Source organism: Sander lucioperca, chromosome 2, assembly GCF_008315115.2.
Source record: "Sander lucioperca isolate FBNREF2018 chromosome 2, SLUC_FBN_1.2, whole genome shotgun sequence".
In the NCBI taxonomy this organism is placed as follows: domain Eukaryota; kingdom Metazoa; phylum Chordata; class Actinopteri; order Perciformes; family Percidae; genus Sander; species Sander lucioperca.
Genome location: NC_050174.1, coordinates 33,288,575 through 33,304,209, shown reverse-complemented (window position 1 = coordinate 33,304,209; position 15,635 = coordinate 33,288,575). Strand labels below are relative to the sequence as shown.

The 15,635-nt window shown below is 41.4% G+C and overlaps 1 protein-coding gene across 2 annotated transcripts in view; it reads left to right on the top strand.

The window, feature by feature from the left end:
* The window catches only part of LOC116057263 (serpin A3-5-like), a 93,469-nt gene that overhangs the window by 19,573 nt on the left and 58,261 nt on the right, over positions 1-15,635 (top strand). Inside the window, exons 1-6 of one of the 2 annotated variants that reach the window (XM_031309650.2) lie at positions 8,360-8,461; positions 9,277-9,862; positions 9,999-10,069; positions 10,341-10,537; positions 10,978-11,125; positions 11,197-11,454. In XM_031309650.2, the coding sequence (XP_031165510.1) occupies positions 9,283-9,862; positions 9,999-10,069; positions 10,341-10,537; positions 10,978-11,125; positions 11,197-11,397 (1,197 nt within the window). In that variant the 5' untranslated portion in view covers positions 8,360-8,461; positions 9,277-9,282 and the 3' untranslated portion in view covers positions 11,398-11,454. Of the gene's footprint in view, positions 1-8,359; positions 8,462-9,276; positions 9,863-9,998; positions 10,070-10,340; positions 10,538-10,977; positions 11,126-11,196; positions 11,455-15,635 lie in introns of those variants that run through there. The other variant, XM_035999008.1, reaches the window with a different exon arrangement.

Sequence of the window (15,635 nt, the reverse complement as noted above, 5' to 3'; positions counted from 1 at the left end):
TTGGACTCGAGTCAGACTCGAGTCATGAATTTGATGACTTCAGACTCGACTCGACAAAATGTACAAAGATTTGCAACTCGACTTGGACTTTAACATCAATGACTCGTGACTTCACTTGGACTTGCACCTTTTGACTCGAGAAGACTTGCTACTTCCCATGAAAACTGGGGAAGAAAATGTTCACACGGCCGCGCCGCTCTCAGTTTATCTGCATCTGTGAAAAAAAATGTGCACCACCTGTATGCATGCAGAGAGCACGCACGCTGCCTGCACGACATCCAATCACTGTAGTCCCACGTTGTTTTGATTCGACAGCATCTAAGCAGGCACACTGCAAGACAACCAATGAAGCACAAGCAACAACGCGCCAGTTGGCAAAATGATACCGAAGATAGTTTCGTTTGGCTATAAAAATTACGAGGTAGTCGACAAAAAAAGAGTTGCAATTTGCAAAACATGCGGGTTACAAGATTACAGACGGAGCTGCCACAACGTCCAACTTTGTTCGACACCTGAAGTTGCACAAAGAAAGGTAAGTTTTGAACGAATGCTAAGCACCTTATCGGATGTATGTACCGTAACTTACTAGCTGCTGCATATTTACTGTATCAACGAGACCGTAAACACACGTCTCCCTTGCTGGTTCATGCTTACAAAAATAGGGATTTTTGAACCCTGATTATATGAGGTACATGAGTGTAGCACACTCAGATGGAAAACCTCGCCAACATCATGTCAACGTCCGTTTTAAAGTAACGTTACCATAACACACAGTCACAGTAGATCCACCATTAGCCTTCCCCAGTGCTTAATTTGTAAAGTGGGAGGTCCCGGAGCGCAGAGGGGGGGTGGATCCGGCGACTCAAAACGGGGGTTGGAGGTAACGGAACCAAAACAAAAATTACACCTGCCTACGTATGCTTCTCTGACTCTGACTAAAAAAGCCTAAACAACGCTGTGTGTAGCTACATCAGGGCAATGCTTATTTTTATTTCAGAACGTGCACTGTATCGGTGCGAAATGTAGATACACTGGAACGATCGTTTTCAAAAGCAGCAACTATCCATCGGACAATTAAAACATAAAACCCACCGTGGTCTCCACATTCTTGATCGGCAAAAACGATTTTTGCTTGTTTGGGATCCGACTGGCCAGCGTATTTGAAAAAGTTAAGCAAACTTTGTTGTCTTTTTGACATTTTTATACTCAACCAGCACAAGCGCTTGTGTCACTTCAAGTGCAGCGCCGAGCTGTTGAAGTGCCGATCCCCTCCCTCCGTCCCTCTCCCCCCTCTGTCTCCCCTCCCTCCGTCCCTCTCCTCCCTCTGTCTTACCCTGAAAATTCACCTCAAAACGCATTGAAAATGCAAACACAAGATTTTTGTGGAACTTCAATGGGGAATCAAGACTAACAAGACAGATAACAACATTGAACACTACACAAACAGTAATTTATTTTTTTCATTTAGGCGACTAATTTTTCATAGTGACACAGGAGGTGCCGGATCCAATAAAAAAGGTTCCGGATCCAACGTCAGAGGTGCCGGAACATGTTCCGGCGTGTTCCGGCTCAAATTAAGCCCTGGCCTTCCCTTTTCATATCAGGTTGTATTCGCTATAACTACCGCCTCGCTATACATTATCCCGCTTATTACATGGCTACCTACCAAATAAATACTTTGACACAAAATATTGATTTAAAAAGGAGTTTATTGATTTAAAAACGATTGTATTGCTTCCGCTAAACCGAACTGCGTCCATAGCAACGCTCTGTTTTTCATGGCAATGGTCTGTTATCAAGAAATAACAGACCGCATTCTACATTGGAATTCAACCAAGCCATGTAATAAAATAAAATAATAACGATTACAGTAGTAATGTTCAGAGATGCAATAGATTATTATAGTGCAGTTCTTAACTAATGGGAATATTGTTTAGCTTATTTTTGGTTTAATTTGGTTTACTTTAGTTATTTAATTTATTCAGTTATTTTGTTTTGCTATACTTTTCATGCCAACTTGCCATGGCCCCCCTAGCACCCCCTCACGGCACCCAGGGGTCCCCGTCCCCACTTTGAAAACCACTGCTATAAAGCATATGACTTCAGTTTCTTGAGAGAAAGGGCTTTCTTATGACTTTTGAAGCAGTGAAAATATTCTTAATATTGCATACACTGAAACTGAAATGACTTGAAATGACTCGAAACGAAAATGGTAGGACTTTGGACTCGACTTGAGACTTGTTGGCTTTTACTTGTGACTCGACTCGGGACTTGCCTCATCTTTGACTCGACTTGACTCGGGACTCGAGGGCAAAGACTTGAGACTTACTTGTGACTTGCATAACAATGACTTTGTCCCACCTCTGCTATAAAGACTGTTTAAATAATGATTTTAATAACCCCAAACAGTTTTGGAATAAAATTAACAGTTTAACTAATAAACCCACTAAAAACTAATTTTCTCATATTACACTCAATAATGAAAATCTCACTGATCCTTCTACAATTGCCAATGCTTTTAGTCAGTACTTTTCTTCTATCAGCAGCTCAAAGTCCTCTTTTTCCCTATCCTGAAATCTAACCTCATAACCCTATATGTCATAGTTCCTTCTCCTTTAGCAGAATTCACCCAGCTGATGTCGAGCAGGTCATTTGTGGATTGAGGCCCAGATGGTTTGGAGATTAAGTTTATTAAAATTGCCTCTCATGTTCTTGCTTATCCTATATCTGACTTGTTTAACCTCTCCTTATCCACATGCACAATTCCATCAATTTGGAAATGTGCCAAAGTTACCCCTTTGCATAAAGGTGGCAACCCCTCTGACCTCAATAATTATAGACCCATTTCCATCATCAACAGCATAGCAAAGGTGTTTGAAAAGCTAATTTTTAATCAAATATCCCAATATGTCAATGACTTTCATATCATATCTCCACACCAATCTGGATTCAGACCAAACAACTCTACAACCACTGCTCGTACGAATCTCACCAATGATATATTCTCTTCTTTAGATAATAACATGCCCATTGGTGCAATTTTCATTGATCTGACAAAGGCTTTTGACATGGTTGATCATTATCTCCTCTTTGACAAACTTTTTGCTATTGGCTTCTCTAGATATTCTTTACTATGGTTTAACTCATACCTTCACAATAGACGCCAGTGTGTTTCTTATCCACAAGTTTCCAACGTCCCATGAAACGACCTGGTTTATCTAAAAGCGGACATTGAACCGAGCCAGAGCCTACACGTAGCACATCATAAGGCTTGGGTGCTAGCATCAGTGACAGGTGAAGTACAGACAGCAGGTTGCTCATGTATTGCAGGGCCAGGACGATCTTGTAGTCATGCAGCAGCACTTTTGTGGAAGGTCAGTAAAGTATGGACTATTAGGGGCACAAACATTGTTTATTGTATTGTGATATTAATAATAAATGTTACGTTACTAAACTGTGAGTTGCTACTGTTTGTGCATCTACTATAAATAACAGCACATTTGGAATGTATGAAAACCCACTGTTTTTACTTGTGAATATATGGGGAGGTGTCAGTTGGTGTTGGAGCAGTCAGGCTTGGGAGTGCTGTGTGTATGTGTGAATGTATTTTGTGTTTTGTATTTACTGTTGTTTTAAAAGACCCCCTCGAAAATGAGATGATTCATCTCAAGGGGTTATCCATCCATCTTCGGCCGCTAGACAGGACATATGGTGTGTCTCAAATCGCGCACTTCTGCACTTATACTAACTTTTTGAGTACACTCAAAATGTCACTCGTCGAAGTGTGGTCAATGCAGTGCACTACAAGTACCCGGATGGTGCACTCATAACGCTCAAAAAGTTGAGTGTGGATCGATGGACACTTTCCACACTCAACGGTCGCCATCTTTGCTACGTAGCGGAAGGGGCGGAGCTAACAAAAGTTTAAAAACTTTCGATAATGGCGGCCGAAGACGCGACAGCGACCGAGCATTACAAATGTAAGTTTAAATCATTTTGCTATACTTGTATAACATATAAGCCACCTGGTTATGTATATTAAGGTCATTTTGCAGTCGGTGATGATTTTTGTACCGCGAATTATAACGTTTATATGTACCGTAATTTGACGTGCTATCAAGCTAGCTTTAGCTAACCTTAGCTAGCTATCTTACAGCGGCACAGTTAAACCAAAGAGTATGAAGTTACTTCTATACCCCTGATGTTCACAAAAAAATGTGTTAAATTGAAATCCGACACAATTGTTAGCTTTATTAGACCTTGGGGTAGATGTTACATAAGTGGCGTGACGAAATTCAAATTGTAAATACTCTAATTACGCCGAAAATGAGGCTACCTAGCCACACTATCGTCCTCACTGTAGAAGATTTAGCGTTAGATGTGTGATCTTGTAAATATAAATTACATATTAGCAGTAATGTTACAGTACGTTAATGCATGTAATGTTGTAACGTATTACCAGTGCTGTTTCTGTCCTGATCTGACTTATATAATCATTAAGGACAGACGAGGACACAAGGTCCCTCATCCAGTGGAGGAGGGTGAATGCCTCCAGCTTTACAGGCAAGCGGAATGCTGCCCTGAATGGATATGAGTAAGTAAATGTGTTTAATATCTTCCTATCGTTATATATTGTACTGTGGACCTATACTTTACATTGCTGGCCTCATACAAATTGTATTTTCATTAGGGCGTACATTGAAAGTCGAGGGCTGCAGGACAGGGTTACCCCCCTTTTTTTAAAAAAAAAATGGGAGAACCTGAAACAAAAATACAAGGTTGGTTAACTGTCAGAATAATTGTGAGTTAATCAGCCCTAAGGATGTAAGCATTTAATTTTAGTTTGTTTTGATCTTAAATTGAAGTGTTTTCTGTTTTGTCCGTAGGATCTGAAATGCCCCAGAACTGGGGTCAGCACTGAGGGGGGTGAGGCAACCGCTGCGTCCTGGAAGTGGTATGCTTTGATGGATGAGGCAATTGGGGGCAGGCCGTCTGTAACGCCGCCTGTCCTCATTGCCTCATCATCCCAGGACGTGGCGGTTGTTGAACCCCCCTCAGTGGTGACCCCAGAAAGGGACACAGCCAGGGCTTCCACGGCATCCACTCCAAAACGGAGGCGAGTGGATGTCGTGGAGGCCCTGAAGGAATTAGAAGAGAGGGAGCAGATGTACGAGCAGGAGATGAAGAAGATGGAGGAGAAGGCAAGGGAGAGAGAGGAAGCAAGAGATGAAAGAGAGGAGAGGTGGCACCGTGAGGCAGTGGAGAGAGAGGAACGGCGTTTCGCAGAGATGAGGGAGAGGGATGAGAGAAGAGACAAAGAGATGAGGGAGAGGGAGGAGAGGAGAGACAGGGAGGTAGCCATGAGGGAGGAGCGCTTCCTGTCTTTGCTGGAGAAGCTTGTAAATAAATAAATGTAATTAATAACTATATGATCTGTCTGTTATTACTGTACTCTGAAAGTGTGATGGTTACCCTCCTATATATATATATATATATATATATATATATATATATATATATATATATATATAAAAATATGGGGGTGTGATGAACAGTGGCAATAATAATCACAGTAAAGATAATGGTGTAAACAGTGACTAGAAATAGATGTAGTAGTTCATGGCACTGCAGGGAGATACAGGATGTAGCAGGACACTGGAGGGCACTGCAGGGTGTAACAGGGCATGCATCAGGACCACGGCATCAGCTGCAATCATGATTTAGGTGCCACCCTAATCCAAGGAAATATGCTGGGCTGAAAAAAAACAAACATAATGACTCCGGGGAGTAAACCGCCCAGAGCTAAGTTAGTAACAAGCATTTCTGGGATTGCTTAAATTTTTTTGAACTGATTAGTGAACTGATTAGTGAACTGATTAACAAGAACAACATAAGATTTCACAAAAGAACAAGAACAGCAGAAGAACAAGAACAGCAAAAACAAAACAAAAAAACATTTAAATTGCATAATCGTGGTCTGGTACAACACACGTCATTGCCATCCTGTGCCTGTCCTCTGCTCCACAGATAGCACCTTGAGGGGCTGGTTGTGGATAGTCCCCTGCTTCTCCCTCCACATCATCTTCTGCCTCCAACAGGTCCCCATTGCTCAGGCAGATGTTGTGCAACACTGTGCAGCAGGCAATGACCTCCGGGACATAGAGGACATCCACCTCCAGCGCCTTCAAAAATATGGACCTCCATCTGGTCTTCAGGATACCAAAGGCCCTCTCCACAACACACCTCGCTCTAGACAGGTGACCGTTGAAGCGGACCTGGAGTTGGTTTTGTAGAGGCTGCCTGTAGGGAGTCATGAGGGCGATGGGTTGCCTGAGGCAGCGGTAGCCACCATCCCCAATGATGCAGAAACCAGGTGGAGGGTACCTTTGCTGGTAGTACAGGGGGCTGTGTTTTAAAACCCTCGCATCATGAGCCGACCCGGGGAAGCCAATGAAAACGTCGATGAACTTCGCTGTGTGGTCACACACAGCCTGAAATTGAACAGAATAAAAAATCTTCCTGTTCAGGTAACAGGCTGCGTCATCGATGGGGTGCGTCACACGGACATGGCATCCATCAATGCTGCCGACAACCCTGTTGAAGGCCGCTGACCCGGCCAATCGTGCAAAACTTGCACCAACATGAGGCAAGTCCTCCTCTGATGGAAGGTGAACGACCTGGGGGAGGAGAGAGAGGACTTTCCTGCTGGTCTTGTGGACAGCACGGTGCACAGTGGCCCGGGGCATAGCAAAGGCTCTGGCTACAACACGGTAAGAGGTACCGCTGGCGAGCCAAAAGAGGAAGACGAGGGCCTCGATGACAGGTCCCCAGCCATGGTCACACGCCGTGCCGAGGATGGCCATCAGACCGTTGAAGGATCCCCTGGAGAGTCTGAAGTCTACCCTCATGTCGCTTTCCCCATCAAAGTACCGTGCCAGCAACGGCACCGTATTGTTCACCTGGCAGTACTGCCTGGGGTTGGGAGCCTGTAGAACAATTAACACAGGACCATCTTTTAAAATAAAATTGTATTGAATGTATTTCATGTGGTGTGTTATCTTTAGCATTGTACTTTGCATGACTGTAGCTAGAATCTATTTAAATGTCTATTGGGTTTCCTATGCCTTTATTGTCACTGTAATTGGCTAGCTAATAGATGAATCATTAAAATTAAACATTCTTATATAAACATAATATGACTATCTATATTAACGTTAGCTAATATCAGTTGGACACAATTTTATTCCTCCACTTTTGCTATAGTAACTCATAATGGTCATTTTGGGGTATTTAAAAAAAAATAAATTAAGAGCAAAGTATGAATATCAACATACCGGTATGTTTTCCGCTAAAAGGAGTTGGATGACACGACGGCGTCGTCGCAATCCTCTCATTCTCGCGAAAAACAGAGGGCAAATACAAGCAACAATAACAACAATAGCATTCATTTTGAAGAACAAAGCAGAAAAATGTAATTTTCGCGGGCGACAATAGGTGGCGGGAATGCTCTGCCCTGGGTACAATTCACATTTTCACAGAAGAAGAACGAGGAGGACTAAAATGTTTTGATCGTCACTTCCGGTAAGTACATAAGACAGTGCGCGATTTGAGACAACACTCCCCTGTCAAATTTTACGCACTACGCAAGTAAGTACATAGTGTACGAAGATTTGAGACACACTAATAGTGTATGAAATAATGCAACTAGCTAACAATCTGCTTAAGTCTGGTATTAGTACCACATTTATATGGGTACCAGCTCATATAGGTGTAGGAGGTAATGAATTGGAAGATAAATGTGTGAAGAAAGCAGCAGAGAAGCCTGATATAGAGGTGGATATTAAATACAGTAAAGCTGAAGTCAAAAGTATAATTAAAGCTAAAATAAATGGAAAATGGCAGTTTTTTTGGGATACTGAACAATCTGGGCGGTGATGGCGCAGTGGATATGATGTATGCCTTTGGTCTGGGAGACCTGGGTTTGATTCCCACTGCAATGCATACACAACATACAGTTGCTCCAGAGGCATGAGACCTCTGACATATATAGCATTTGGATGCATCATATGATAGCATCATTCATCCAAATGCTGACGCAAAAGGGATCTGGTGAAATTAGTTTTTTCGTTTTTTGTTTTCTTTTTTGAAGATAACTGGGTTAGTAAAAAGAATTTAAGAAAGTGTAGGTTGGCCTCATGATCCACACTCCAGTCCAGATGGTGGCGGTAATGCTCCAAAAAGCTGGTTCCCAACCGCCATACATAAAAGAAGAAGAAGAAGAAGAAGAAGAAGAAGAAGAAGAAGAAGAAAAAGAAGAAAAAGAAGAAGGAGGAGGAGGAGGCAGGCAGAGGCGTGGTAGTCTACACCTGGTTCACATTAGCTTGATTGACTCTTTGTCCTTTAAAGAGGGCTGGAGATGCAGTTCTGGTGATCTCTCTCTCAATCGTCACATCCAGAAAAGGTTAGTTTTTGAGTTTTGGTTACTTTATTATTCACTTACACACATGCACTCCCTACACCACTGATGATACTAATTGGTATTGCACCAGTTTGGTATTGCTGATTTGCATTGAGTTGTTTCTCTGGTCGGAGAGGTAAGAAGCCTGAATTGTGACTGGTATAATTGTTTGGGAGGTTCACACATCAGTACTTTTAGCGTGTATAGAGCCAGCATATTTCCATGTGTAAATGGGTGACTTAAGGGTTTATTTCAACCAAACCAGAGTGGTGATTCTTAGAACAGTGAAAGATGAACCAAGATGGCTTTTGGTAGTTTTATTTAGTGTCTGTCCACTTTGAATGAAGTGTTTTACGATGATAAAAGTCCTCATTATTTACATGGAGTTTGGTGATGGTGATTTCGGGAGTGTTTCATGTTGAACTAAAAGGGTCTTACTCTTTAACAAAAGTCTCTCTGTAAGGATCCTTTCCATGATGTAGTCAGACACTTAGAAAAATAATCTGATTCTGTCAGCGGCAACAACAGAACTTTTAGTGGATGATAACTGATTTTCCTGTAGGGTTACATTACAGCCAGGTTCACAGCTTCATGGTGCAGTGTTCTCTGTTAATAATGGACCAGTTTCAAAGACTTTGTTTCTATCAGTCACTTAGCTCAAAAAATATCACCCTTTAATCAGATTTCTTTGAGAGTAACTAAACAGCCAACATACTCATCAGATTCACATTATACTAAACCTTCAGAAAATGCATCCAGTACAAAGTCAGTGTCATTAAAACAAACAATGAAGCTGAACTTTTGAACTTTTGTCTTAGTTCACAATGATGATGCGTGCAGCCGTGGGTCTCTGGGTCCTAGCAGCGGTGATCTGCGTCGGCAGCGGCGACAGCGTCTCCCTGGTGAACGACGCAAACAAAAAGTTTTCCTTCCGACTCTACAGGAAGTTAGCAGCTGATGCTGACTCACAGGGAAAGAATATCTTCTTCTCCCCATTTAGTGTGTCGGTCGCCTTGGCTGCGTTGTCCGTGGGAGCGCAGGGTGCGACGCACCGTCAGCTTTTCAGTGGTCTGGGTTTCAGCAGCTCCCTCCTGACGCAGACAGATGTGGACCAGGCCTTTCAGACGTTCCTCCATAGCGCCACCAACCCATCTCAGGAGGACGCCAGCGACGGGACCGCCGTGTTTGTGGACAAGTACTTCAAGCCGAAGCCAAAGTTCCTGCAGACCCTGAAGCTGTTGTACTTCGCAGATGGGTTCAATGTGGACTTCAGCAAAGCTACAGAAAGTGCTGATTACATCAATAAATATGTGAAGAAGAAGACCAACAGGAAGATTGACAAGCTGGTGGAAGACCTGGATCCAAACACAGTCATGTATCTCATCAGCTACATCTACTACAAAGGTAAGAGGGTCCTGTGGGATGAGATCTAGTCAGTCTGTAATCTCGTAGTAATGTAAGATCTGTTTACATATTTTAAGGGTAAGTTGAATGTATGAAGCCACAAGTTTTTGTTTTATTTCTGCTCATTGTCTAACAGGAAAGTGGGCGACTCGGTTTGACCCTGAGCTCACCAAGCAGGACGACTTCAACGTGGACAAGAACACCAAGGTTCAGAGTTTCTCTCTTAATTCAGAAAAAGATTTGAGTCCCAGTAATTAACAAGGGCAGAGCTAGACAACGTAAACTTTCGGGGTTCAGCCCAAATCTAGAGCAGGGATCTGTTGAATTAATTAACCAAAGATGTATAAAGCATTTTTCATGCCGTTAACACAATTTGGGAAAATCTGATAGTTGTAACACCCTAATTTTGTTTTTGACATTGCTTTTTTTTTCCCGTGTTTTTGACCATCATCTTCATGTTTAAATTGTCATTGTCCAGGTTCCAGCCGTCATGATGAATCGGGAGGATAATTTCCACATCTATCGCGACCGTGAGCTGAAGACAACGGTCCTTCAGCTCCCCTTCAAAAGCTCCTACTCCATGCTGCTTATGTTGCCTGACGTCATGGCAACGCTGGAGAACGCCATCTCCCCGAACCACGTCACCAAATGGCTGAAGGCTATGGTGACACCCAGGTTGGGGAAAATCTTAATTTATGCTTCTTGTATGTGGCAGGTCTGACACTGAATAAGGTACACAGCTTTGTCCTGTCCTCCCCCAAGAAAGACCCCATAAGTGGTGTGTTCCAGCATCATTCGGACCTAGATTTAGTTTTCTAGTGGTCGTAGTTCTAACGGGAGCAAAGCAGGAAGTAAGGTGAGGAAGTTTAAGAGCGCCAAATGTCCTGTTAAGGAGGTAGGGGTGGGCCCCAGGAGACCGCGGTTCATGTCCCGTTTGAAAAGGAAACCATTTAATTTGATAGTATTTGTCTGTAGTTGTTCATTGCCTTGTAAGCAAAAAGGTTCTTACTCTTTAACAGGTCTATCTCTGTAGGGATCCTTTCCATAATCTTGTCAGACACTTAGAATAATAATAATAATCTGAGCCTGTTTGCCTTCCCCCTCCAATGTTTTAGGAGATATGATGTATACATTCCAAAGTTCTCCATCAAGACTTCCTACAACCTGAACGATGTGCTGTCAGAAATGGGAATGACAGACATGTTTGATGATCGTGCAAATTTCAGACGCATTTCAGAGGTGCAAGGACTGGTAGTCTCACAAGTAAGTAAACGGAGCATATGTTATTTCACACATTCCATTTGTCGTCTCACTTACTCTGCGTTGCACCGCAGGTTGGGCACCAAGCTACGCTGGTCGTGGATGAAGCCGGAGCCACCGCTACAGCTGCCACAGGCATAGGCATCATAGCCGAATCTGCCCCCCTGGCCCCTGTCCCTGTGTTGAAGTTCAATCGTCCATTCATGGTCATCATCGCTGAACGTAACACTGAGAAAATCCTCTTCTTGGGAAAGATTATCAAGCCAACCATCTGATGGATCATGACGGTTTGCTCGAGCACAGCTGTTGCTTCTTCATATAAAGGATTCAGAGAAACTTGTTTTGTCTCTTGCTTTATTGAGAGTGTAAGCTGTTTATATACAATCTTTGAAGGTAAAATAATTTAGGGATAAAATATGATCAACTTCCATAAGCATTTGGTATTCATATAGCGGCTCAGATTTATAAAAAAAAAAAATGCAACAGCTCAACCGTGAACACCCACTTTTTGAACCACTCTGGTTCTGGCAGTTTTATTTCTGCTGCCCAAGGTAACTTAGCCTACTTTGGTTGGATCATGACCTAAACCGTGTGTCACTGTCACGAGCCAAAGCATTAAGAGATTGTAGTAGTAACCAACTTAGATTAGACTACTCTTTGTATTTATCTTCTCTTATCCATGATGTTTAATTTCCGGGATTGTTCAGGTGCTGCCGGAAATTCGGCCGGATGTCACTCCTTTTAAACTGGATGTACGTAACTTTCCTCTTTGTCTTGGCATTCTAAAGTAAATACATTTATGAGGACTATGGTTAAAGTGGCTGTATGTAACTTTTAGTTTGTGTTGATTTCATCAGTCCCTTTGGACAAAAGCAGTGTTTTTACCACGCTTGCTGTCATAAAGGTTTAAGAGTTAGCGTTACGGGGAGGTCATATAGCCCCGTCTACCTGCCGAAAATTATTCTGTGACGTGGCTGGTCATGTGACGCCTGCAGCCTACGAGCTCCAGTGCACCAAGCGGCATGGTCCTAGTTGTTTAAGCCGCTACAGAGCATCCTACCGCTGGCTATATGTCCTCTGTTAATTCAGCGGTAGTTGGTGGTTCAGTTAGGCATTGAAACGACTAGTTAAGATTAGGAAAAATATCAGACGAAACATAGTTCAAGTTTATTTAAACATAAACAAGTTTCGGAAACACAAAAGTACACAAAAAAATACTCCATTACAGTAACGTGAGTAAATGTAATTCATTACTTTCCACCTCTAGACTTGCATGATCTTTTGTTCATCACATTGGCGGAAATGGGCTTCCACAATACAGTTTTTTCCAACTGCTTACACACGTTTTTCTCCTTTTTTCAAAACTCTACACCCAATTCCCAAAACTTCACACACAAAATGCTGTTTATGCCAGAGTGACCAACACAACCACGTTGGCTGACTTGTGACAAATGCTGGTTGAAGAATGGGATGCCATCCCACAGCAGTGTGTGACCAGGCTGGTGACCAGCGTGAGGAGGAGGAGCCAGGCTGCTACTGAGGTCCTGTTTGTGAAATGAATAAATTGCTAATATGTCTTGTTTCTTCAAACTTCAATCATCCAATCCACCAAACACCAAACGAGTCAATGGCAGAATAAGCTGTTTGGCATTGGCAGAGAAGATTTGGCAAATTTTTCATGGGCGCAACCCACATACTCAGCGCTGCCGCTCATCCCACACATGCATGTTCAATAAAAGCCTATTTAGTTCCCTTTCAAATGGTGCCCCATTTGAAAGGGAAATAAATAGGCTTTCCAACGGTATAAGATTTATTGCCAAAAACCATTCTTACCACAGAGAAATAATCTACCAAACACAAATTTCTTTACTTTTTGTGCTAAATTTAGATAGATACATAGATAGATAGACAATGACTGTTACAGCAGCAAGTTACAGGGAGACACACACACACACACACATATTTGACAGTCTTTCAGTCTTGTTAACTTTTGAGGAAGAGAAACTCCCAGAAAAAGTCTTAATTGGCTACATGAGTTATGATGTCAGGGTTTACATCCCTGCACCACTGCGGTGTTTTAAATGCCATAGATATGGGCATGTAGCTGCGATATGCAAGGGAAAACAAAGATGTAGCAAATGCAGTGGTGAACATGAATACGGAAAATGTGAAGAGGGGGCAAAACCAAAATGTTGTAATTGTGGAGCAGAACATAGTATATGTATCATATAGTAGCATATAGTGGATGTGAGACTAATAAAAGAATGCAGGAGGTTCAGCGAGTTAAAGTAGTCCAAGGTGTTTCCTTTGCGGAGGCAACTAAGAAAGTCCCAAAAGGTGTGCCGGTAGAGGCAATAAAGACTAGGACTGAAGTTGTAGGGGAATGTGCAAAGTGTGATAAATTGAAAGAAGAGACATTGATTGTGAGTAAAGGTCCATTTTGTGCTCTTCATGGCTGAGATAATCAATTGTTCGGCACAGACCAGTAGTAGAACTGAAAGAATTAAAATAATTGTTAAGTCTGCCGAAAAATACTTGGATGCAAAGGGAATGCCTTGGGAAAGAGTAAGAGTTTAATTGCAAACGGTCAAGAATTCAAGACATATGTTGACAGTTTTAAAGACAAACCTAATATAATTTGTGTACAGGAAACATGGTTAGTGCCTAGGTTGGATTTTGTAATAAAGGGGTATAATTCTATAAGAAGGGATAGAGAAATAGGTAAAGGAGGAGGAGTTGTAATGTTTATACAAAGAGGACTTCAATATAGGGAGATAAAGACAGGGAATGACTTGGAATACATAGTTACAGAACTAAGGTTGAGCGAGGATAAGGTGACAATTATAAACTTTTATAATCCATGCAGGAAAATGGAGATGAAACATCTGGAGGACATTTGGAAGGATTTGACAGGGAGAATTATTTGGTGTGGGGATTTTAATGCACATAGTACATTATGGGGAGAGAGGGATGATGCTAATGGAAATGTAATTGAAGAATTTATGGAAGAGAAAGAGTTGGTATGTCTGAATGATGGTTCTGGTACCAGAATAGACGTGGCAAGGGGTACAGCGACAGCAATAGATCTTACTATTGTCACAAAGACAGTTGCAGTTAAATGTACTTGGGAGGTATTGGGGGAAAATACAGTAGGGAGTGATCACTATCCTATTAGAATTCAGATAGGAGTGGAATTAAGAAAGGAACATGAAGTAAGGGAAAAATTATGGATTTTAGAAAAAGCAGATTTGGATATGTATAGAGAAGTAAGTGATGAATTAATACTATTGATAAAAATCATGATATCGAGAAATTATGTTGTGAAATTAGCAGTGGTATAATTGTTGCAGCAGGAGTTTCTATTCCAAAAACTAAGCCTAAGACATTAAATAAAATAGTACCATGGTGGTCGAAAGACTGTAAGGAAGTAATAAAAGATAGAAATAGAGCATTTAAAGAGTTAAAGAGAACACATCATTTTCAGAATTTAGTTTGATATAAAAGATCTCAGGCAGTAGTCAGGAAAACAGTTAGGCAAGCTAAAAAAAAATCACTGGAAACAGTTCTGTGATTCTATTGGTCAAACTACTCCAGTGGAGAGAATTTGGAACATGATTAAAAAAAAATGAAAGGGAATATGGATACCCTATGCTGATTGAGGGGCAAAGAACTATCACTAGTAATCAGAAAAAAGCAGAGGTTATGGCTAAAACATTAGCCAAAGTGCACAGCACAGGGATTTAAATCATGAAGAAAAGAGAGGTAGAGAAGAAACAGTTGAAAAATATCAGTATGTGTTTGACAATGAGGATAGTGGAGGTGTATTGGATGTATTATTTACTAAGTCTGAACTCTATAAGGCATTGAGGAAATTAGGTAAGTCATCTCCAGGGAAAGATAAAATCTGTTATTCCATGTTGGAGAACTTAAGTTATAAGGGGAAGGATGTGTTATTAAGTCTATATAATAAAATATGGATAAACAGTTGCATTCCTAGAACATGGAAGAAATCTATAATTATTCCTCTTAGGAATCCTGGGAAAGATCCTCAAATAGCGAATAACTATAGGCTGATTGCTTGCGAGGATGAAAAATGACAGGCTTATATATTGGATGGAAAATAAAGAATGAATGCAAAATTATCAAAGTGGATTCAGGAAAGGTAGAGGTACCATGGATCCCATTGTAAACCTAGAAGATACAATAAGGAAGGCTCAGGTGAAAAAATCTGTAGTGGCAGTATTTTTTGATATTGAAAAAGCATATAATATGTTGTGGAAAGATGCTGATTAAGTTAAAATATTGGGAATAAAGGGAAGGATCTGCCAGTGGATAAAAGGGTTTTTATCTGACAGAACAATTCAAGTTAAAATAAATGGGGAATTAAGTAAGAGCTACAGTGTGGAAAATGGTGTCATTATCAGTCCACTATTTCAATAATGGTATGAATGTAAAAATCTAATTATCTGGGACAGAGTTAGAATGAGTGGAATTCTTCAAATATTTGGGTATT